General features: G+C 42.0%; 2 protein-coding genes across 2 annotated transcripts in view; one reads left to right on the plus strand and one right to left on the minus strand.

The window, feature by feature from the left end:
* Window positions 1-28: 28 nt before the first annotated feature.
* SF3B6 (splicing factor 3b subunit 6) lies at window positions 29-4,271 on the plus strand. Its single transcript, XM_057390416.1, has 4 exons — window positions 29-161; window positions 402-520; window positions 2,445-2,583; window positions 3,089-4,271. The coding sequence occupies exons 1-4, from the start codon at window positions 132-134 to the stop codon at window positions 3,176-3,178; spliced, it is 378 nt and encodes a 125-aa protein (XP_057246399.1). The 5' UTR covers window positions 29-131; the 3' UTR covers window positions 3,179-4,271.
* Window positions 4,272-8,291: 4,020 nt separating this feature from the next.
* FKBP1B (FKBP prolyl isomerase 1B) overlaps window positions 8,292-25,778 on the minus strand; it is a 44,760-nt gene continuing 27,273 nt past the window's right edge. The window contains exons 3-4 of the mRNA XM_057390417.1: window positions 11,487-11,599; window positions 8,292-8,982 (exon numbers count right to left, since the gene is read on the minus strand). Of these exons, the coding sequence (XP_057246400.1) occupies window positions 8,854-8,982; window positions 11,487-11,599 (242 nt within the window). The 3' untranslated portion in view covers window positions 8,292-8,853. The remainder of the gene's footprint in view (window positions 8,983-11,486; window positions 11,600-25,778) is intronic.

Here is a 25,778-nt window from a genome sequence, read left to right on the forward strand (position 1 = left end):
CGCGCGGTGCACGCCGGGATACATCCGCGTTTCCCGCCCAGCGCTCCGGTCCCGCCGCTCTCTCCGCTCCCGGCTCCTTTCTCGCCGCTGTTTCTGTCTCAGGCCGCGGCCCCCACCCACYGCCCGCCGCCATGGCGATGCAAGCAGCCAAACGAGCCAACGTGAGTGTGCTGCCCTGTCCCGTCCCTGCCGGGCTGCGCTCCGGTTTCGTCCCTCCCCAGGCACCCCGCTGCTCTGACGGGAACGCGACATGGGGGTGGAGCTGGGTGATGTTTAAAGCCCTTCTAGCTCCAGTCATTCCGTGTTTCAGGGATTTAATGATGTAGCCCTTAAACCTTTAGGGTTTAAAGGTTTGCAGTACGTGTTCTGGTCTAACACAGTGCGTGTTCTTCCCCCCTCAGATCCGGCTCCCTCCGGAGGTCAACCGGATCCTGTACATCAGGAATCTGCCGTACAAAATCACGGCCGAGGAGATGTACGACATTTTCGGGAAGTACGGGCCGATCCGGCAGATCAGAGTGTGAGTATTTCCAATTTCTATGGATTGTGAAGGGTTTTGCGTGTTCCAGTGCCACTGTTCTTGCCACAGTGGTGAAGGTTGGGTTTTACAGCTGGAAAGGTTCAATGCTCTGGAGCAGTGGCCCAGAGGGGAATGTGACGATACATTTAACGTGAGGATTTGTTAGAAAATTATYGTGCTTGGAGGTGGTGGGAAGAAGCTTAATTTTGATGTGAACTTGGAGAAATTGATGAAATATGAGAGACTYGTTTRCTTAAGGAAGTTTTGAATACAACTGAGGTTTTACTTTGACTTGGGGTGAAAATAGGAAAGATAAAAGCTGAACACAGTTTGCCTGTTTAATGAGTTTAATGATACTTAAGCAGTGGGAAAACAGGGATGTTGCTTTTGTTGGACSTGTGAACTAGAAACAAATACCAGCAGCAACCCCTTTGTGCCACAGACAGGATGTCCTCCAGCCATACGTGATCTGGATAGTGGAGATGTGACTGTGCCTTTGGTTCTAAAATGCATGGAGATTGTACATGTCTGCAGCAGCTCTGAGGTTCTTCTCCTGGTTAGTTCAAATGCTGGAGGGTTTGTGCTGGAAGGSACCTTAAAGATCTTCTCAYTCCAAYCCCCTGCCATGTGTAGGGACACCTTCCACGATCCCAGATTGCTCTGAGCCCCATCCAACCTGGTGCTGAACACTTCCACTCCAGGRATGGAGCATCTACAGCTTCTCTGGGTGACCTGTTTGATTGCTCATGTGTAGAGTAAAGCCAGTTTTACAGAGTTGCCCTCAGTAAGTAAAGAAGGAAATGAAGAGGACACGAGCTGCTGGTGCTGTGCTGGGATGTGCAGCTTGAGAGACCCTTCWCATGCAGGGAAGGGCAGTGGATGTGACTGGAGAAGTGGCTGAGGGAACAGGGGGCAGTGTAAACACTGCCTGGTTTAATATGTGCAATTCTTTGCTAATGAGCATAAAGGATAGCTAGCACTTAAGTTTTCTGAAAACATGGGWTGTGACAGTGGGACACGAAGAATTAGGATGTATTGAAAGCTTTCCATTGGAGTGATTGACTGGTATGTGCATACAGCAGTTTGTTCAGAGCTGCTAATGATGTAATTTCCCACAAAAATCCCAACATCACCAGTGACAAAGCATAAGTGCAAGCCCCTTTGTAATGGCTTTTGTGCTCTGTGCAGTTCTTATCCCATTCCCTTCACTTTTGCAAACATCCAGGTGTGGATATTTGTGGTACCATTTGTCCTTGGGAGTTCTTGGAAGCACCTTAGAGAGAATTGTGCTGATTACTGAGTCTCTGTTGGTTCCTTTAGTCAAGACCTTTGGGATCTGTAAACTCTGCAGTCCCTGTGAGCTCATTAGTGTTATGTGCCCAGACATCTGTCCCATCCCTCAGGCAAAGGCCATGGAATTGGTGCTTCAGTGAGTGATGGCTGTACCTCTGCAGTGGGCTTGCATCTGCAGCAGGCTGCTGTGTGTGTTAATTCTCTCTTAAATTGACTTTGTGATATGCCAGGAGCCCTGTTCCATCCCAGGGACACATCTAATCCAGACAGTCACTAACTGACAGCCAGGTCTTGTAATATTAAATAAAAACTAATTGCTATAATAAAGACATTATTTTCAGACACATGACAGCCTTGACAAAAGCTTTTGATAGTTGTGGAGAGGTGCATTTCCATTATGGAGCAAAATACAGCACATTTTCCTGTTATCTCTGGCTCTGAACTATGTGGAAAGCAGGGGATGTAGCTTAATATCTAGAAAAAATAACAAATTGGTTTTTAGTGAAGTTGCATTAGTTCATCATAGTTCACTTAGTTCATCCATAGTCACTATGGAATAAATAAACTATTTGACTAATAAAACTATTTTTTGTTCATTTTATGTAACCTTGAATCTGACCTTGTTGTGCAGTGGAAATACCCCCGAGACAAGAGGCACAGCCTACGTGGTCTATGAGGACATCTTTGATGCCAAGAAYGCCTGTGACCACCTGTCAGGGTTCAACGTGTGCAACAGATACCTCGTGGTTCTGTACTACAACGCAAACAGGGTACGTGCTCCAGGGCAGGGGAAGTGACCTCTGAACAGAGCTGTCACAAAATAACAGCCCCAACAACAGTTTGTAAAGACAGTTACTTGGGTATTTTAAGAAATCCAAACTGTTAGAGGGAGTGGATGGGATACRTGGTCAGGGTTTCATCTGTACTTGGTGATTTGTGTACAAAAAAAGTACCTTTGGACAAAGGCTGTGACAAAGGTGTTTGTGGGGAGCGTACTCTGGAGAACAGGGTGCAGAGGCTCCACAATTGCGCTGCTGCAGCAGGAGGTGAGATCTTCTTTGTGGGTAAAAAGGTCTCCAGTTCTCAATGTCCTCCCTGTCACTGTGTCCAGGGCCCTGCAACATTCTCCAGGGTGGGAATTAAACAATGCTGTGTGTGTATGATGGTGATGGAGTTCACAGTGTTGTTGGTTGCCAGGGAAATGACTTATCATAAGATGAGACACTTCTGTTGTCTTCTAACTTTTTTTTTTTTTTTTAATTTTTCTAATTATAGGCATTCCAAAAGATGGACACAAAGAAGAAAGAAGAACAGCTTAAGCTTCTCAAGGAAAAATATGGAATTAACACAGACCCACCAAAATAAACTGATCTTTTTTTGAAAACTTTTCAAGCCCTGCCATCAAGTTCTTGGCCTAAACACAGGAATTCTTAACAAAGTGTAATTTTTTCTCTTATAAATTTGATAAGCTGCAGTATGAGTCTTTATATCTTCAGATTAGAATTAAATAAATATAGAACACAGGGARATCTGCTTTAAGATTAAATCCTCCAAGGCAACATGGCTTCTCTGTGCTAAGTGTGACTGGTAAGGACTGCATTGAGCTGTGCCCAGGAGGAGCTTTCAGAAAGGGACYGTGCAGATTGTGTGTTTGACTGAACAAAGCAAGCCCAAGCCYATGTTTATAACAAAGTTTCTTTCACAAACTGTGGAAGATGAACAGCCTTTTGAAAGGATCCAGCTGTGGTGACTGCAGTGCAAGTACCTTGTTCCCAGTGATGGTGCCATCAGCTGCAGGGAAACAACCCTGCTCTCAGTGCGCTGCCACAGGGCTGAGCTAAAGGTGTTTGGGGTCTTCTGTTTGTCCCAGGTTTGGACTTTGGACTTTGAATTGGAGAACACCTGACCAAAATGAGACAGTAGATAAGGGTTTTCATTTTGATACCTGTAGTGTGATTGTTTTCCACTTGCTGTGGTTGAACTGTAACACATTTTTTGTACATACATTTTYGGGTGTAGCATTTGGTGGAGGAAAAACAAATTTTTGGCTTTTTTTTCAGTACTCATGTCCTGTGTATAAAAAACAGTATGATACAGAGTGTGCATAACCAGTATCTTTTGGAAGTGGGAAGGAATAACCTCTACCTGTGTTCTGAACCAGCTGGAAGTTGTGTGAACATGGGTAGTATACTACCTTGGGAGGATTTATTTGCATGGATGTGATGTTCCACTCGCTGATCATGCAACTTCTAGCCAGTGCAGAACCTGGGCAGATAAAACATACTTTGCCTGGGATTTGTAGTTTAATTTTGTCTGTCAGTGTGGGGTATTGTCATAAAGGAATGTTCCCATTTTCTGAAATTAGATTTTTGTTGGAATCTGTCTCTTGAGGAACAATGCTGTGTCCATTTGGTAAAAAAAATAAATGTCTACATGCTTTGCTTTTTTTTCATCAAGACTTGCTTCATGCTGTGCTCCTCCTGTATGTAACCAGTCCTGTTAGAAGGGGAGTGTTTGATGCAGGGAGGAGCTGTAGCTCATCTTTCTCTGTGTGTACAGGGATGTCCATGTGTGTCACAGGTGATTTGCGGGTGCCCAGCTGTGGGAACAGAGCTCAGCTCTCACCTGCAGGAGATCCCTGGCAGCTGCCCTGAGCTGTGCATTTCATTTAGCAGCTGGAAGGGGCTCACAACAATATTCATATATACTGGCTGGAACCAATGACAAGCTAACACTTGTCATTTTGCATTGAATGTCTGGACCTGTTTTCTTTGTTCCTCAAAGAACAAAGGTCCTGCCATGTCCTGCCATCAGATTAACACAAACTGAGAATTCACGGCAAAAACCAGATTGCATTAAACATGTTGAAATTAATGAAATCCTAGGAGAACTTGCTTCTGTGTGAGCATCCATAGCTTTTCACAGGTTACAAACTGYTCTGCTCCCAAATACACRTATTTTTAATATATATATGTGCCATGTTTATATGTAYACATCCACATGCCCAAGACTTGGATAACTGAAATCACACCAACTGCTAGGCATTGAGAAGACTCCTTGCTATAACAGGAACTGGAGGTGCTTGTTGCCATGCTGGATTTGTGGTTCTAATAAATAATAAACACTGATAATAAACATGAGAGTGCCAATAATGGTGGTGCCTGCCACCTGCCTTGTTTAAAATCATACACAAATACACAAATACAAAAATATTGCTTCTGTCAATAGCACAGAGCATGGTGCTTGCACTGCAGTGTCTGTTTTSATGAGGATTTGATGCTGTTTGAAAAACATATATAAAAAGCAATTCTTTAGGGTAATAAGATTAATAAAAATTCCTTCARTGAATCCTCAAGATCAGCAGCTTTTGATTTCTCTGAGAGCTCAGCTGTCTCCTTTCATTAAATATTCCATTTCATAGTTTTTCTTCCAGTGCCTGTTCAGGGCTTTCAATGTCCCTGCACATGTAAAATGAAATAATAATTTGTACCTGCAAGACAGGAGGAATGGAAATGGAATGCCCGGAGGACTGTTTTGATGAGATCTGCTCAAGATTTTGTTTGAAATGTAATATCAAAGAACAGGGAAATGATATCAGCCCTATGAATGGCAGAGGGGCAGCAAATAAAGCAGATGTTACCAGCCTGGCACTCTGCATCTGTGCTGGTTTTGTGTGTGCTCACTTCCCGGTTAATTTTTCAGGAAGTAGGGCATGAAATTAAGACTCGAAGGTCATTTTTTTCCATTGATGCTGTTTAGAAATTAGTTACAAGAGTATATCTGATTACACAGGCAATGACAGTAAATTTTTTCCAATCTATTATATAGGGGTAATAATTATATGTACTGTGTTGATCGATGATACAATTAAATAAATTAACGCATTTGCAGTTGAATAAAGAGCTGAAGATTACATTTCCTTGAAGACTTAATTTCCCTAAGCATCACAAAGCACAATTAGTTTTCCTTTCAGATTTTTTCTTTTTAATGAAATTGGCATGAAAAATGTAATAATCCCTGTTTCCAACCAAGGTCTCTGTGGAGAGGAGGCGATGAGGGAGAGCTTCATCAGCCAGCTATAATAAGGATTTTATGGAGTCAGWAATGGCTGGTTGTACTGTGAAGGCAGAAGGGAAGAGCACAGCAGCAGCTCTGCAGATAGAGGTGATAAGACTGAATATGATCAGCTCTTGGGGCCCAGCAGGAACGTGGTTTCCCTGGTAAGAAGCCTGGAAGGGCAGAGCCATGCCCCGCCTGTTGCCTCTAATGCAGCAGAAGCTCCCAAGCAGCAAGGCCAGGAGAGGATGGAGAGAGCACGGGGCCGTTCCAGGGTCACTCACACAATCCCTGGCATTGCCATTTGCTGTTGGGGCATTCAGGAAAGGGCCCAAACCAGGTCCTGGTCTCTGGTGAGACCCCACCTGCAGTGCTGCGTCCAGCTCTGGTGTTCCCAGCAGGGAGGATGTGGATCTGCTGGAGTGAGTGCAGCGTGGGACATCAAGGTATCAGAGGGATGGAGCACCTCTGCCATAAGGAAAGGCTGGGAGAATTGGGATTGTTGAGCMTGGGAAAGAGAAGGCTTTGGGATGACCTAATTGCAGCCTTCCWGTACTGGAAGGCTGAGTGGAACYGACAGRAARRMTKRRRMYWWYKRMMARGRMMWKGRRKKRMMRGRMMARGGGRAAWKGSYTYMAAMYWRMMRRARGGRRRRKTTKRWTWWKKWWTWRGRAAAARARTCTTTACTGWGAGAGTGGTGAGACACTGGATCAGGATGTCCAGGRAGGCTGTGGATGTTCCATCCCTGGAGGTGTTCRTGGTCAGGTTGGATGGAGCTTTGAAYGATCCTRTCTAATGGAAAGTGTCCYAGGCCACAGCAGAGGGGTTGAAATTGGATRATCTTTAAGGTCCCTTCCAACCCAAACCATTCTGTGATTCTATACTTCGGTTTTCTTCTATTTTGTAATAAGCAGYKAAGTTAAACCGGGCCATTGGCAGTMACAGCTTAGACTGTGTGTTSAATCAAACTGTGTTTGACAGGCACAACAGGCCATGGCACCTTTAACCAAGACACCTTTAGGAGCTTGGCTCTGCAACTGCTGCAGCCAGACCACAGCAGCTGCAATTTGTGACCCAGTGCTGAAATGAAGACCAGCAACAGAGGCTGGAGCTGTGGCAAAGGAGAGTGGGACCTTTTAAAATTATTTGGGAAAGCTGGTGGACATCAGATTGTGACAGACCTAATTACCAATACTTTAACAGGAATTTAGCCTGTCCTAAATAAAAAAGAACTCCTAGTGAAATGCAGGTGTGACCCATCTGCTGCAGTGACCTGAGATTTCCACAAAAAAAAAAGAGTTCTAAAAATGCCTTCATTTCTTTATGGAAAGCAGAGTGACAAAAAAAAWTCATTCCACTCCGTGTATAATAACCTCTAAGATGTGGGTTGATGGGTTTATTAACAAGCTAAAATAAATGCAGCTCTGTGGGTAAAATGAACATCTGGAGAGAGAAGACCACAAGCCATGGTCCCTGGCCAGATCACCAGTCTTGCTTCTCTGTGCTTGTTCCCTYCCCCATCTCCAGGAGGTGTCACCTGGGGTCACCTCCTCAGCTTCGCTATCTGATTGCTCATACTGGGAGCACTCTCCTTACAYAGATAAAAGAAAACAGCACAGCTCTTCAAAATATTCCCATGAAAAYCTCCATTAGTAGAAAACCATGCAAAGAGTTTATAGTCAAGTCAAATAAAACTAACATCATGACCCAGTGATGCTCTGGTTTTCTACAGCAAAGAAGMAAAATAAGCCTAATGGAAAGAAATCAGACTTAGACAAAGCAAAATAACAGCCCAGAAAAAGCTTTGCTGATCAGGTCCTGCTCCCAAACCCAGGTAAATAACAGCCTACATGAGTTCCTGTGTCCAGAGGAGAAACCAGCATTTCATGAATTCATATAAGCAGCAAATGAAATAAATATTGCTCAGTCTCAAGTGCCRGAGGCCCAGCACACATGGTCTGTTTTCAGGCTTTGTAAACAGCAGCAGCCAATGCAGCCTAAAAACCCCAGTGTGTTCAGTGATCACATCATCCTACAGTTCAGATTTCTTTTGAAAGGTGGATGCACATAATGCTCTCTTTTCTAGCCTTGCTCAGTTCCAGTAGAAAATATTACACTAGTTCTGCTGAAAAGGCACAGAATTAGACCAGCACTGCATCTTTTGACAAGCAGCACTTTCCATCTCTTCAGCAGCCAAATTTTGGCCAGAGCTGAGAGGCCACAGGCAGGAGAGTCAGGAAAACTGTCCCAGCAGCCTTTATTTGCATGTGCCTGGTACCTCTGGTCCCATGTATTTCATAAAGAGGAATAATTAAAAAATAGGTTGATGATTGAAGAACTTCTTGTACAGCAAAAAGCATCCCGGTAGGAGATCCCATCCCCCAGGAGAGAAAAACAGGAGARAAACTGTAAAGTATCAAGATTTTATTGTTTTATATATATACTTATAATTCTTAAATGAGACAGTATTTTTTAAAACAGCAGCAAGCAGAACGTACAAGTTGAGAAAAGTGGCAGCGCAGGTAACTCTGTTTGGCTAATGCCCGTTCATGTACAAGGCGTACATTGGATTTTTTATTTTTTTGAGCACCTTTTGTGGTTTATATTTTTTCTTGGTTTATGTGTACAGTAAGGCAGTGGTTTTTTCAATAAGGAATATATATATATATATATTTATATTTATATATATTTTCAGTCATCACCGTGAATTTGTACATGCAAATTAAATAAAATGTACAACTCGGAAATGTTACACCGGGAGACGTTTTTTCCTCAGAGCAAAGCTTCTAATAAAAGGCAAATACGGACACCACAAAGTTATAAAAGAGAAGGAAGGCATAGGAAACCAAGCGTCAGGCGCTACTGACAGGACAGCTCGAGCAGGGAAGGTCGGGATTCCAGTGAAGATTCCTCCTGCTGGTGGCAAGGCAGGAAGGAAGAGATGGTTATTAACAGATGTCTCCAGCCAACTCCCTCGGCAAGGTTCACTCTAACCTGAGAAGCTCCACATCGAAGAGGAGCGTGGCRTTGGGAGGGATGACCCCAGGGTGGCCGGTGGCTCCATAGGCCATCTCAGGTGTGCAGGTCAGCTTTGCTCTTTGTCCTAAGCTCATCTGGGTTTTGGATGTTGGAGAAAGGAAAAGAGAAAACAAAAAAAGAAATAGGATTAGGAGGAAAATGAACAAACAAAAAAAYCATTACCTGGCAGGTTTGCAGAATCAATGAGTGTTGGGATCATCAGATTCATAGAATTGTTTAGTTTGGAAAAGACCTTTAAGGTTAYYGAGTCTGGGGGTSGRAAGAARWYGATCTTTAAGGTCTCTTCCAGCCTAAGCCACTCTATGATTCTGAGTCCAAGTGGTCTTGCTTCAAGCTGAAGCTGCCACTAGCAGCTCTCCTGACTGCTCTGGCCTCTCACAGCAGTTATTTAAGCTGCCTGGAAGTGACAAAAAGGTCTTTTTAAGACCATGTCKGGTCCATCCTGCCTATACTGAAGCCAGCTGCAGGAGGTCTGAGTTCCTTCTGCAGAGTGTAGGCTACAAAGAACACCATCAGCAGGCACTGGRAAAGGCCCTCAGAGMTCTCTGTTCATCAGAGATCAGTGCYCAAACACAGCCAGGTTCAGCACTTATTTCCCTAAATTTAGCCCAATCCCCAGGGCAGATATCCCACACTGCTTTATCCAGGCAGAGAGCCCTTGCCTCTGGGGTGGGCAGGAATGCTGACTTCCCTCACTCCAGGCTGCCTCTGAAGGGAACTGCTCACCAAGATCTGGAGTATCTTCCAACTGAGTATTTTGGAAYATTTTCAAACTTCTGTTCGTGCACCATACACTGGTGATGGAATATACATAGGCCAAGAAACAACCCCTGAGTTGAAGCAGCTACATTGTCTGAGACCTGTCCCCCAAGATTGGGCATATCACTGGACTACAGATTATGTGATAGCTCCTGTTGAGAATTTTTTACAGGTTGAATATTTTCAGGTTCTATAAAAGACACCAAAGCTAGAGAGTCAATCATTTTGGGTAGAAGAAAAACGTGATTRTGAACTTTCCCCTTTCAAGAAGTATTCATTGCATGGGGCTGAAGGTGTCCAAAGTGATGACCTCTCCTGGTCCCCACAGAGATGTCCAGTGCTTGGATGTGTCCCTGCCAACCAGGSAGCTGGTAGGTCATGCCTGGGGTTTTAGGGAACTGTCAGAAGCTGYGCAGAGAAATGCAGACACTGCTGACATCTGACAGTCATTACACCAAGGTTTGAGAAATCTGCATGGACATAGGGAACTGTCTTGTTCCAAGAGACTSTGTCCATCACACTCCCCAAAACCCTCAAACCTGGGGTGGAAAGAGACAGGAACAAACTCGATTTGTGTCAGTGGTCCACTAGGAGGAGCAGGAGGGCAGCGTGTGGCCACACGAACCTCTGCAATGGCTCGTGGCCACTTACTAAGGGACAGGAGTCGGGGAGTGAGAGCAGTCAAGGAAGGGATGAATTGATTCACCCAGTGCTTGTTGCTGCTGCTTTATCTGCACTGCCTTCTGAATCCTGAGCTCTCTTAGGCCCTTCTGCAAAGCAAATAATAAACAGCCCAACTCAAATCTTTCAGAGGAAAGTGGTATTTTTTGAGTCTAGGATTCCTTTAATGGACTTCTCTGGCTGGAGAGAAGGGAAAGCTTGCATTATTTTCTCCAGAGGGCTGGAAATCCTTGTCTCTTCCATCCCTCTCTGGAAAAGYATGGTTGCATCATTCCTCAGTGGATTGTTTCTCATTTTGCATTCTTCCCTTCTATTTAAGCATAAGTTGTTCCTGTTAAAGTTGTTCCTATAAGAGTATTTGAGCAGTTGCCTCCTACATGGAGCTCTTGGATCCTGAAATGGAAGTCGGGAGGAATTTGTACCCGGATCTTGTTCACTCATGAACTTGGGCAGCCTTATCACACTCTTCACAGCACGGCACATAAGACAAGACCTGCAATGAATTGTATTGTGGGGCTTTTACTGTGCTGRCACTCAAACTGTAATTAATGGAAGGCAGTTTTCTTTCTCTCAACACAGGGCTGGTCTGTGAATGTCTTGTAGCTGGGAGTCTGAAGTCATAAAAATGTAACACTGCAGTTTGATACCTTATTCAGTTAGGGTCAGAATCTGTGGCTGGGTCATGGATGTCATCAAAAATGGCAGCTTGGACTTYTATGGAGGAGCTGAATGGGGGTCACTCCATACAAAGGAGCCACCTCAACATTTTAAAGGCCACTGCTGTCTGTGGAGCTGCCCATGGGGGAGGGACAAGGCTTATCATGTACCTGGGAAGGGATTTCACCTTTCCCCTCCCAAATGTATACCATGGGGAAAGGCTGATGAGCAGGGGACAGCCCTGGGAGGATGGATGGATGGATGGATGGATGGATGGATGGATGGATGGATGGATGGATGGATGGATGGATGGATGGATGGATGGATGGATGGATGGATGGGAACTACAGGAAATACTGTGCTCAAATGCACCACGCTTTCACAAAACCATTCCATATTCACATGGTGATTTCCACCTGTCACCACTGCCCTGGACATTGCTGAGCTCACACACCCTTCMGCCAGAACAATTTATTAGTACCTGTGTAACACCTTCTTCAAATCCTTTAATGACTTCTTGCCTGCCAATCTTGAACCTGAAAGGCTTGTTTCTGTCTCTGGAGGAATCAAACTTCTTTCCATTCTGTAGCATTCCTGCCAAAACAAGACACACAGTTTCAGTCTGAGCTACATCTAAATTTAAGTGCCAGAGGAAAAGGAAGGAGTGAAARATTAATGTCTTGGTCACATCAGCTGCTTATTTCCATTTTCACTTTGAAGCCTCATCCAAAGCAGATAAGGCAGGACAGGCAGTGGTACCCTATTGTTACCTTATTGTTGCCTTCCTGTAACTTAGGCTCTAAAATGGAAATACATTATATTTATTAATCTCAGTGGAATAGGTTATAACCCAAATTGCACCAAACATTGCTCAGACATACAGAAGAGCTGATGTTTGCASAGTGGAGCTCCCTGCCYAAGTGGATAAAGGCAGGCAAGGAAYAGSTGGGAGACAGCAGAAGAGAGAATCCCAAGGCAGGTGCCTGATCCAGGCCTGCCCCAATAATGTGTTACACAAACAGGGCCATCCCACACCGTGTGTGTGCAACTTCTACACAACGTGGCAACTGCATGTGTCTCCTCCTCATACAGAAAGAAGAGACTGCAGATTCACAAATATGAAAACAGCAAAGACATTTATATAAATGTTCTATTACTCTTATTCTTTTTCATTCAGCCACGAGAGACAGTCACAGAACATATTCCTTGTTCCTTAGAATGGGCACTGTTTCAATCCATGGGTTTTGAACACACACCCAGATAGCTCAGCAAATGGACAAACCTCCACAGAGCACTACATGATTGGCTATTCTCAATCTCAATGGCTAATTATGGTAGCTTTCAATCTGTAAGTACCTGATGCTTAAAATGGTACACTCTGGACATGACAAGGTTGGGCTGATGTTTACATATTAAAATCAATCCTTTCTTTGTAGTGCTGTAGTGTCAGTGTTGTGGGCATACACCATGATTCCCCCATGCAAGGGGTTGTACAAAGAGAAGTTCGTTAACTGAGACAGTCTCTGGTTGAAAAGAACATTAACAAGTCCAGCTTTGAAAGAAAATGTTGAGAAAAAGTGTCTTTAAGATTARAAATTGAAGATACACTCTTACTGGTTCCTTCCCATTAAAGCAGTTATATTAACAAATCAGCTTCATGCACAAATTTTATTTTTCAATGAAAACCATCAGTTATTATCCACTAACAAAAGAAAAGAGGCATATGTTGCTTGCTTAAGAAGTTTGTGCTAYGAATCAAAGGTAAATATGAAGAGATGTGCCAGAATGAAAAACAGAGAYTAAAAAGGTAGGATTCACTTTACCAACCTTTAGGCTTCTAAGACATGGTYAGCTACTTCTGAGCTAATTACTCATATCAGAGAAAACAGATAATCAAGTCAGAGAAAATGCACTTTCAGGGGGCAATTAATCTAACCAGATCTAGGGATGTACATTAGGACATAATGAATCACATCCTAGCAGTGCCTACTTCTTTAGTGTAGTTAGTTTTAGTCTTTAATGAATAAAAGGAAGTCCAAACAACAGCTCAGACATAGATGTCTCCAAATTCATTAGTACTTACATCAGTGGCAGTGGAGTTCTGGACTTGCAGTTATGAGCACACAGCGTTTGATTATTCCAGTGGGGTTCTCTGTCCAGATATTTTATGTCAATATTAAAAACAAATGCCATATTAATGCGGATTAGCCATTGGCCAGTCAACATCTGTCCAAGTTGGTTGTTCAGACACAACTATGAGTGTGCATAAGGCCTTAAAAGGAAACTCTGGAATAAACTGGCCATAAGGGATGTTTCATAACCATCACCATTAGTGCCTGACATAGACCTTTAGTTTTTCAYAGTGAAATAATGAAGTATTGTTCGTGTGCTCTGATGCAAGTACACAGAATTGCAGAATCACAGAACCAATGAGGTTGGACAAGATCTCTCAGATCATTGAGTCCAACCTATGACTCAACTCCACCTTGTCAGCCAGACCATGGGACAAAGTGCTACATCCAGCTCATTTCAATGTCTAATCACCCTTTCTGTGAAGAAATTCCTCCTAATGTCCAACCTAAATCTCCCCKGGCACAGTTTGAGGCCGTTTCCTCTTGTCCTTTCACTGTTCCCTGGGAGAAGAGCCCGACCCCCATCCTGCTGCACCTTCCCCTCAGGGAGCTGTACAGAGTGAGAAGRTCTGCCCTGATCCTCCTTTTCTCCAGACTGAGCAACCCCAGCTCCCTCAGCCCCTCCTCACAGGATTTACCCTCCAGACCCTTCTCCAGCTCCATTGCTCTTCTCTGGATTCACTCCAGCCCCTCAATGTCCTCCCTGATTTGCAGGGCACAGAACTGGACATAGAACTCGAGGTGTGGTCTCACCAATACAGGGGGAAATTCACATATTATGCAATTTTTCAGCTCAGTGATACCCACAAACCCCTCCAGACAGGCTGGGAAACCACAGGAGCTCCTGCACAAGGTTTTCCAGCTACAGACTAAGATGGATTCATTTGTAATACAGAAATTCARTCCGTATATGGGGGAGGGCAGGCAGGGAGAAGCAGCTCAGGGGGAACTCTCAGGCATGTAATATAATCCTTTTTGAAGTATTTGATCTTAAATTTAAGTGACAGTCCTTCCTCACAGCACTTTTATTTTTAAACACATCATAAAACCTTAYGATTCTATGAAATGGAAGGAGACTATTACAGAATCCCAATATTTAATAGTTTTAATATTAAAACTTAGTACTGTCATTACAGTTTGCATATTGAAAGCAGTATCCAAACATTAACCCCAAGGAGATAAAGAAGATATTTATTATAAAATAGCCTCAATCTGGAGGTTCAGATTCAGATGCAAAGTTCCACAACACTTTCGTATTCATTTCACTTTGTAACTAAATCCTATTAAAACTCTTAACTTAAAGCTCTGATGGTTCTAAATGCCCCACATCAAACCAGCGGCAGAATCAAAATTAACTCTTCAGAGATTCTGACAACAGCTCCTGGACAATGCTTCCCATTTAAAATAACATTTCCATCAGCCCATGAGCTTGCTAGTCTGATGCATCATATAAAAACGAATTCATTTCACATCAAAAGCCCATAGAAGATGTGTTAGGCCTTGTAGAAGAAATCAGGCTTTTCTGTATTTACAGCCACATCCTATTTTCAGTAACAGCTGAAAATTCATGGGGTTATGAATTCATAAATGTAACTTCCTCTGTCATCACCTTACTGCTTTTGGAGGACACATCAGGATTCAAAGAGTCAAATGTGACTGTATTCACTGAAGTTCTGGCATGAGGGTCAATTTTTATGTGAGTGCCCTTTAAATGCACATCCAGTCTAGAAATGAGTCAGAGTCTCCGCGTGCCCTGAAGAAGTTCCCATATGTGTTTAGATCTGAACTTTAGGTCCTTTTTATCTCTGTTTCTGAGGAGTTTGAGTTGACTATGCAGGCTCCTGGGAGCTAAAACAGCACAATGTTTTATTTTCTGTCTTGCTAATGCATCAATTGATTTTTTTTTTTTGGTGAAAAAATTGATTTAGTTAATATTCTTCAACAAGGACGGATGCCCATCTTCAGCCTGAATCTTTATTTATCTAGCTAACAGCAAGGAGAAAAAAAAAACCACAATCTGGAACTCAGCAACAAMATTGTTTTCGCAAGTCAGAACAATCAATCAGAGTTTTGACTGAGCAAGGACATCTACATGCCTACATGGTTACTTGTTAAAAAACCCTTAGGTTTCTGAAAGGGAACAATCATTGTATTAAAATAAGCAATTGTACAAACTTGGTTATCAGAATATGGCACAGAATTGAAAGCATTCTGATTTATAAGGTGTCCTAATTGATAAAATTGATAAAGTTTTAAAAATTAGGTGGATGTAGAAAAGGAGACATTTCTGATCATGGGTTCTACTGAATCACTGATGTCCAGCTCATTGAAGCTGCAGGTCMAAGAGTAGATGGATCCTTTTGTTAAGGTACATGACCACAAATCCATCCAAACCGCCAGGACTACAGCACCATTTGGGCTAAACTGGCAGTAAAAACACCTCAGGCAATGTTCYATGTAAGTTATTACTTCTTACTAAAACACAGGTGTGTCTGCAGGTGTGTCTGCACTACATTTTAACATGAATTAACYGAGGTCAGCCAACCTCAGCTAAGAKCCCATCACWGAAGTCTGTTTCCTAAGGGGAGAGGTTTAATGAAATGACACTGTCTGCACTTGCCTAATAACTTCTGAGTCTTTGAGCCAATTTCAACACCCTTTAGCAGAGGCGTAGGGATCATACCAAAAAAAMCATCCTATGTATGTAATGAAAAACATCCATGCAGAAAGAAGAGCCTGCAGAGCTTCTACCAAGAAAATGGCTCAATCTTTGTTATCAGAGCAACTGTTACTGAGGAGAGGTCAGGAATGGAAAGGCTGGACCACAGACTAAGTTTCTTTTTGCTTCCTTTTCTTTCTTCATCTGAGCATGATTCAGCTGGGAATATAAGAAACCAGGTAGCACAAATCCACAGAGCCAGCCAACCTAATACATAATAGACAAYTAATACACCTCCTGTCCCAACAAAACCCTGCCCCAAACCACAGCCAAACTATTATCCATMCCAAGGGTGGATGGAGAGAGAACACTCAAGACCATCCACGAGTAGTCTGTCAAGCTTCTGTGCCTGAACCTGGAAAATAGATGTATAAATTCCACTGCTAATATTATCCAATTCAAAGGTAGAAACCATGTCTCAACCTGTCATCTAGGCTACCTCTATGGTTAATGGACAAAGAGAAGCATCTCCAAGAATGATTCATTCCACCTAGATTTAGATGTTAGAGSTGAAATAACCTCCTGGAACTGTTTATCATTCTTAGTCAACCGCCTTWCAAAAGTTAAACCAAATAGCAAGACTGCCAGGTTTTTATAGGGCCCTAGTGAGGCAGTATTAACTCAGCCATCCATCCCTAAATGAAGTAGTGCAAATTGCATCCCAGGCTTCACTGACTCCAGTATTTACTGAAACATTTGTCTTTGCAGTGCTGACAAATTCTGGGAATCAGAAGACAAAGATCCTAATCCAGGACAAATCCCTTGATTTCACTAGTTGCCCTCTTTTTATTTTGAACAATAGGATTCACTTAGCTCACAAGTAATGAGAGTATAAATTGAAGTAAATTGGTGACTTTGAAAAAACAGCATCATTGTTCTACAAAGTATTCTATTCCCTTATTTTTTTTTGAACCTATGGAACATAAAGGCAATACATACGCTTGAAGACAGCTACTTCCTGAACACTTTCTGATGACAGGAAGAGGGGCAGATATTCAGAAGGTGTTTCTAGGACACTACCCTGTTTCATTTTATGCAGACCAGAGGCTCTTCAGGACAGGGATTATATTCTGATGCCCCTCAATGCAATCACCTTTCCAAWTATGCCCTCTAATATATCTGTGCTGTTAGGAACATGTCATTTGTCCTAGGACTTTCCAAGGAGTTAATATTGCTGTGGGTTAAAAATTTTTCATTTCAAGTGTTTCTTTTCTGACTTATAAAATACATTGTTTCTATGTCAAGATATATCCATATTCTGTCAGAAAAATATCACGAAGGCTGWGTTTCGAGCTAACACACCTGAAAAAGGAACAAAACCAGTTCCCATCAGGAACAAAACCAGTTCCCCAATGTCTTAGTGTTAAATGYAGAGATCTGGGCAACACTTTCCTAGGCAAGTACAGTTGGTGCCTTTCTGCTTCCCAGGACCTAACTCAGTTCTCCAGCTCATTCCATCAGAATCCAGATGTGCATCAGCCAGACATCTCACACTTCTTCCATCTTAATTTCATGATTATGTCAAAATGAAATTCACACATTTTTGTCATAATGTCTCCCAGTAACCTGTATTTATACYTGGCCATGAGCTTCCTCCTACCACTATGCAGTGAGTAGCACACACCTCTAATTTCCTTGATTTGACTTCCAAAGCAAACTCTTCAGGACAAATTTATCATCTCACCGATTTTACTGATGGYCATTATAATGGAAACAAAGAGCATTGAATGTGAGTTGGAACGTTTTAATTCCCTATGCTATGTTGGAATAGGGGGTATCTTAAGAGCGTCCTGTGGGGGACTTTGGCAATTGAACAGAGAAGGGAAGCCTGGCTTTTCAAGGGAAAGGCTCAACAATAGAGCTTCAGCACCACTGCAAACACTCAGTTTTATCCTGCTAACATTTCCTCTGCCTAATATGAATAAAATCTTATGTGTAAAAAAGGATTTCCTGTCTTAGACGGCATTTCCCTGACAGTTTGCWGCCACTAAAGAAAAAATTATTAATATCTTAAGGGAATTTTCAGTCTAGAGGGATAATAGTTGAAAAAAAGTGGGGAAGGGGATATGYACAACTGCAGCATATCAGCTCTTTACCACAACTATTTTGTTTTGTCTAGAAAAGCAACAGYAAGGAGTTGAGTATGCCATTTGTTGCCATGACAAACTGACTCAAAGTGAAGAAGTGGGAAATGGATAGCGGTGGTGGGCACTTCCCAGTTCCTGACAACGCAGCGCGCTTCAGTAACGCTTCATCTTTTGAACACATGCAGCCTCGCTRCTTCATTTTCTTCATGTATTAGATACTCATATATCTTTAATGTGGAGTAAGAGCAGCACAATCAATTATTTATTATGCAGCTGACAGCATGCAATGAAGACACAACAGACAACTCTTCAATAATGCATCACCATGTGCTATGAATCACTGTTGCGTACAACCACAAGACAATATGAAAGAACCTTGCACTTAGCTCAACTTCACAGCCAGGAAAATCACCTGCAATTGTCTAGTTCAGTCTGCTGAAAGGCATTATTCTGTCCTAGCGGCTTTAGGGATTTGCATATTTTTAAGAGAAGGAAAAGTAGATTTATCTTCAAGGGAGATATGTGGCTCACTAAGCATATTCTACATAAGTTGTAAAGAGACCAAAACAATTCCTCTGGTATCCTGTTGCCTTAAAACAGTAATTTTATTTCAGAGTTTGATTCTGTTACTATTACAAAGTTCAGCTGTAAAATATACATGTACTGCAGYATAAGGCAAATTTCATTTGAATAAGCATGGCAGAATCAGGTCAGTGTGGGGATGCTAATGAGGGGGACGATAGATGTCTAAACCAGCATTTTAGAGAGAATATATTAATACAGTAATACTTTGCATCTCTTGTGTCTCTAGGCCTAAACACCATTCCTATAACACAGAGTCTGCAGGGAGAGGGAGTGCTCCTCACTGGTCTGGGTCTTTCCGTCCCTGCTCTCTGGTAGCAGCCAAAARGCACAAAGAACAGTTCAAGCATGGTTGTAATACACAGAAGAGAGTCTGCAAGATTTCCCACACAAACTAGCAGCAGAGCTTGCCCCAAGAATTAAGGGCACCTAGTGCACCATGACAACAGGACAATACAATAATGTCTTTTTTGTTTYTCATCGTGGTTTCATTCTCAGTCTCATCCAATGGCACATGTATCTTCTTCCCTCCTCCCTCTTAGCTTCATGGTTGCCCATGTAGTGGGGATATGGATTTGGCATTTAAGCCTGTGGCACACACACATCTGTGAAGGTGATCTCCCACTGGGAAGTCACCTACATCTATAGCAGGTTAAACGTCACTAAAATGGGTGTGAATGTGACAGTCACTGTCTATCAGTGTAAGGAACAAGAAGGGCACAAGGTAGGACTCCAAAGCTTCTCACTATGGACCTGGGTACAGGGACCATGGAAAAACACCAGAAAAGCATCTTCAGGTGTTTCTTGTGAAAGCTCTGAGTGTGGCTCTGAGACCATGTGAGAGGGAACTTGGGGTAAAAAGACCAGGTTCTTAATTCCTCCTCTGCTCAGGGAAGAATTGCCTGAAGAAATACCTTCCCAGCCCAACATGACAATCTTAACAGCAATTAGGCGTGCTTTAATGATAAGCCATTCTCAGATTGGGCATTCTTTGGTTTTCAACTGTCTAGACTGTAGTATGTTTCCTTGTGAATAAACTTTGCACTAATAATATTAATTTAAGATCAACACTTCTGATTCCCGTGACTTAAAATAGCAACAGCCTAGTGACAGGCTTATCCATCTCTAGTAGAGCATTGAATTAAGAGGCRATGCAGGGAATCACAGAACATTTTGGATTGAAGGAACACCAAAGAACATCTCATTCCAACTCCCTGCCATGGGCAGGGACACCTTCCACAAGATGAGGTTGCTCATGGACCCATCCAGCCTGGTCTTCAAAGTTCCAAAGGGGAGAGAATCCACAGGTCCTCYGGGCATACCCAAAGACAATAAATTTGAGCATGAAAAAGTGTATTATTGATGTGTTACCACCTAGCACCAAGATGTTAAAATGGTATGTTGGCCTTTAGGGCACTTGGAACTGAAAAATAACAGTCCCCCCCACATCCCTAGTGAATGAATACTCTGTCTCTCACAGGTCCTTCTTTACCTGGTTCTTTATCACATCCAACTTTCTTAAAGCTGAGCATGGCTACAGCTCCTTCACAGAGGAAACATATCCTGACAAACACAGTGATCATCAATGTTTTACTGAAACATATCCTGACAAACACAGTGATCATCTAACATCGTGCAAAGGACTTAGCAACTACTCTGCTCTTAAAAAAAATGGATAACAGAAAAAACATTCTTGGAAAAAGAGAGACACGCATAGGACACAACCASAGAAGTAAACAGCTTATAAAAATGGGTGTTTACTGAGCCATGTAAGGAGGCACAGTCAATATGCTAAGATTACATATACTTTAAATAAGTCAGAGACAGACACTGCTGTTCCACCATGATCTCATATGTACATAAAACATACATAACACAGAAGTCCAATGCTTTTCATCCAGAATGTCCAGCTTTTTGATCTAGACTGGTCAGACATCCCTGTAATATGTCTTATTTTAGAGATGTGGTATAACCTTCCTGGCTGGCATTATGCAATAGCCCCTCCCTTTGCAAGTGTCTGGAGAATTCCTGGGGAGTCATCTTCTCCTGCCTGTGATTCCATGCAGAAAAATGAGACATTACTTCACTGACACCAATTTGAGGCCACCATGGGGCCTCATTCCAGCATAACATGCAGAGTTTCCAGGGTGGTCAGGTGAAACATGATGCTGGTTCACTCAAGGGATGAGCCCCTTGCTGGGATGGAGGAGGTATCTTGATGCTGTGCTCTCTCCATTGACATGGACAGACTGTAGACTTCCAAGCAGCTAAAGACAGTCGAGCTTAATTCCATCCAAAATTACTTGATGACAGTCAAGATTAGCRACAAAATGCAGTCTAAAAGCTGGTTCTGATTTTTGCACCAAATGCCTTCCAGCAGATTATGTTGCCTGACTTATGTACTTCTGACTCGGTGACAGATCTACCCAGTCACTTACATTGTACCAATACACACAGCAACCCTGCTGTAGGAATAACAGGAGAGAAAAGCCCTTCCAGTCTTCGAATTAACTCTGAGAAGGGTTCATCAACAAATGGTGGTTGGGTAATATATTGTGTAACCCATACGGCAATATCAGAAGTTCAGCCTACCATTAACATCAGACAAACCCAGTAGCTTGATGAGCAGTCTTTTGTCATTTTCTGCAACACTCCAGTGGAGGAATGTCTTATTTTACTTTTCTAGGCCATCATTTTAAAAGAGATATGAAACACACTCATCAAAGAGACAAATCTTTCCGTGGATGTATAGTTTGTTCTTCCCACCTACTAGGAACGCACCTGCTTGCACAAAAAAAGAGTATTTTTGCAGTATTGTTTTCAATGTAAATAGTGTTTTACGTACCCCAAGACAGACCTTCTCAATGTCATAAATATAACTGTGCCCATAAAAATTGAGTTTGTTCTGAAATAATATTAGCTATGAGGTTTGGGTTTTTTTGCCACATTTGTTTCCTATTTTTGCTCATCATTCCTGATGTTGCAGATTCTCACTGATGTGAACTGGCACAGTTCCCCTGATATCACAAGAAAGTACAAAATATATGTAAGAGTTTGAGACCTGGATCACAGTAATTTAAATCTATGCTGAATGATGCACTCGAGACTATGCTCCAGAGCAGAATCCTGCAAGAATATGGAATAGTATAGATTTGTGATCATAGCAAAAAGCTGGATGTCAAAAAGAATAGGCTGTGTCACCAGACAGCTGTGTAAGTATAACTCACCTTCATTTTATTTTCTATGAAACAAGCATTGTAGTTTCACCAAGGTCAGCCAGTCAATAGCATATCTAGCAATAATATTATTAACTAATATACTTTGCCTTGGATATCCTGAAAGGCTTCATTCAGTGAGCTTTTAAAGTATCTTCTGAGCCACAATGGAAAGGAGCCATTAACAGTGCASTTTGTTCTTATAAATAGGTCTTTTCCATCTCTAAGTTTTGATCTCAGTGATCTTATAAACAAACTATGGAAAAAGTGGCAGCTGTTATCCTGACAGACGGGTCTCAGGCATTGCTCTGCTGGACATTAGAATCGTCTCTCTGAAGAACAAAAGGAATTACACGTGYCTGTATCTATTTTCATCTCCTTAACAAGCCACTCCTGCCTTGGGCAGTGAAAAAGCAAGAATGTAAAATAAGCATTTTAGGGGAAGCATAGCAGAGAAAGGGGTGAGAATCAGAGGGGCATCACCTATTAGAGACTTTTCCCTTGTGTTTTACTGAAGTGACAGAAAAGGAATCAGAAGTTTCTTATAGAGGCCATGGGGACAAACAGGCACTTGCAGAAGGTGCACACAAAGCCTATGCACCGAGTGAAGTGCAGCCAGTAGTCAGGTAGAAGGACACAGTAAATACACAGATGAACTTCATTTTTCATCATCTCTTTCTAAAATTTAGCATCATCATCCATTTTGGATGTAGAGCTTTGAATCCAGTTTTAGGGACAGACACAAGGCTGAGAAAAGTCATCCTTTGTAAAGGAAAGGTGGRTGGCAGCACCCTCTATCCTAAACACTTGTGAAAGCACTATGAGTTCAACTCCACCTTAACCTTGAATTTAAACTCATGTTATTGAACTTTTCTGATGATATTCTCATCAGACAACCAACCACTCAATGGGATCACCTCCTATGCTCCCTTCTTGAATCTGCATGGTAGCTGGAAATGGAGAACCAATGGAGTTAGGAGAAAACTAAACAAGTAGTAATTAGGGAGGTCAGTGGCATGGACAGAGATCTGGATCCCAATTCATAGACTCATGGAATCACAGAATGGTTTGTGTAGACAGATCATCTCGTTCCAATCCCTCTGCTCTGGGCACCTCTCACCAGCCCAGGCTGCTCCAACCCCACCCAATCTGGCCTTGAACACTTCCAGGGATGGGGATCACAACCTCTCTGGGTGACCAGTCCTTGCTCCCAAGACTTGTTAGATCAGCAGTGCCTGATGTGTAGGGTTTGTCCCTGCATTTTTCTCACWGCCTTTGGTGGGAGTTTGAGGATGGACTGCAGAGACTGTAACATTTTTCCAAAGCAATAGTATTTCCACACCCAGGACTGCTGCAAACAARAGACCCTGTAAATTAAGCCAGTTTAGATACTACAAATAGAAATAGTAGTCAGTCCACAGACACTAACAACAGAGATAAACATTGCCAAAAATACTTCAACTGCACAACAGAGTGGAGAGTAACACAAATTGAGCGTGGATGAAACAGCAAAGCACTACATAAATGTATTACTACACTAACAGCGAAAGCCTGAAGATTTCAGACTCTGCAGTGAAATGTGCAGTATTATAATCTGTAAAAGCAAAGACTGAGATAGAGAATGCATTGCATAACTCCCAGGACTGCTGTAGACCAGACTGTGTTCTATCCCAGATCACACTATCTCTTATAATCCCAGCACGTGCAACTGAAAAARYAGCATCTATAWRAGAAACTTACTATGYGAAGTCARTAAAAATCTGTTCCTAACAATCAAATGGCAAAAACATACAAACCACAGTATCAAAGGGTTTTTTTTTCTGTAGAAAAAATAATCAATGTCCAATTAAATTTCAAAACTACAGAGAAAATATAATTCAGGGTTGAATGGAATGAAAAATTTTGCTTTAGAAAGCAAATAATAAAAAGAAAAGGCTTATGTTTATCTAAAATGTTTCATTCTAGTGAGACTTCATTGCTTGGTTTTCCGGTTACTAGCATTTAAATCTATTTAAAATTCAGYTTTGATGAGGTCTAAGGACTTCTTGAGCACCCCCACCTTTCCAATTACATAACACCAAGTATTGTTTAGCTACATCCAAGGTATAAGACACCAGAGCTATTAAGAAGCAAACATAAAAGGAAAAGAGAAAAGCTTAAATTCATAAGAAGCTTGCTAAAGGGGAGGCATATCAGATAAAATTCAAGTATCCAGACAGCCAAACCAGACAAAAGAAAGGCAGAAATGACCTAAAATTTGGATCTAAGCAGCTGAGATTTATGTGAGAGGGATACAGTTATCTGCCTGAAATAACCATTCACCCAGACACTCGGGTATTCTACACTGCTTTTAAAAATAATTGACCAGATCTTCTCTGACCAAGTGACATGGCTCTCTGTGTAATCCGAAGATCTAATCTTATGGAACATGTAAACAGTCAATTCATTTAAGATGCTGTTTCCATTTTCCTGTTTTGCACAGCAAAAAAAAGGGCTTGTGGCAGTTAATTTCTCCCTATTTTGAGAATAATTTTAATGCTTACACACGGATCTGCTGATTTACTGGCTGCCTCCACAGGGAGTTTCAGTGATCCCGCTCACAAGGGCAGCAATCACCCAGGACACTGGGTCTTTGGAAATCATTCATCAGACTTGTAAGTATTCTGGTTGTTTGTGTCATGAAACACTTGCCAAGAAAAAAGGAAATAAAATGGTAAATTACAGCTATTATATTATTTACTGTATCAAAAGCCTAARACAGCCATAACAATTCTGGCAATTCAATCCTTGATCTATGCGTATTTCTGCAATTTTTGTGTGCTTTGCCCTTCTCAGTCACAACATCATCTGCCTTGTCTGTGCACTGTGTGCCCCAGTGTTTGCCTTCTAGCAGGAGGATTAAATACTGCCTTCTGTCCTTATGGATCCTCACTTTTATACTYGCTGTTCACAGCCTTCTTGGAGAGGTGATTACACATTTCAAAGCCCAGTAGGGTTGCTATTTAGCAGCCAACTCTCCAAGAAAAAAAACCCAACCTGCATATTAATTTTTTGCACAGCTTACAAATGACCCAGGGAGCCCTTCTGTGATATGCCCTTAGTACCAAGGTGCCTTCCACACTACAAACAGCCTTTCCTGCAAAAATCTGAGCACTCAGCTCTGGAGATTATGACATCAGACTCCTGGACAGCAAATATCAAATTAATATTTTGCTAAACAGTTTCAGGAATAGATCTTCCATCAGTGTKTCCCAAGGGTTTAAAAGAAAGCAGTGTGATTTTTTTTTTAAAGGTGATTTATAAACAACATGCATTTGAATTGCAACACTGCATTAAGCAGAGATGTCATTTTTTGAGCAAATACAAAAGTCTGCTTCTGTTCAGGTGTAAATTTTTTCTATCTATGTTACAGCAAATTATGTGTTTAATACAGGCACAGTGCACCCTGCAAGCAGCCAGAACTCCAGCAGTGTTTATTGCATTTCTTTTCCCAAACTGCCTTGAAATCTAAATATTGGTGCATTGCAGATTGTCATTTTTAGCTGCTGCAATACCCTGTCTTGTTTTGGTCCCTACTGCCAGATGACATCATCTTGTAGCAACTTTTTCAGTGGAACAGCCAACGCTGTTTTTCCCAGGATATTGTTGACTAGAAAGCCAACAATAGCATATTTTCTCTCTCCATTTATTTATTTATTTATCTTTTAAAGGCTTCCTGCTCAAGTAAAACTGGAAGGATGGGAAGGAAGGGGAAATTATAAAACCATATCAGCAAGGAAGATTACAGGGGGCCCTGTGATCTTGTCTAGTGGTACACTTACTGTTGTAGTGCAGCCTGAAGGAGGATCCTATCTACACCCAACAAACACACCACCAATATCAGTTCTTCAGAGCTTGTGCATGTGTGGATACATACAATTCACAATTCTATTTTTTCACATCAGCTTGAGCTTTGTGTCATGGTCTCTATCTAGTAATTTAATAATGGATAGAGGCGAAGCCTAGCAGCGAAAAAAAAAAAAAAAAAAAAAAAAAAAA

Source organism: Malurus melanocephalus, unplaced genomic scaffold (assembly GCF_030028575.1).
Source record: "Malurus melanocephalus ecotype Western Australia unplaced genomic scaffold, MMel_1.1 scaffold_26, whole genome shotgun sequence".
In the NCBI taxonomy this organism is placed as follows: Eukaryota; Metazoa; Chordata; class Aves; order Passeriformes; family Maluridae; genus Malurus; species Malurus melanocephalus.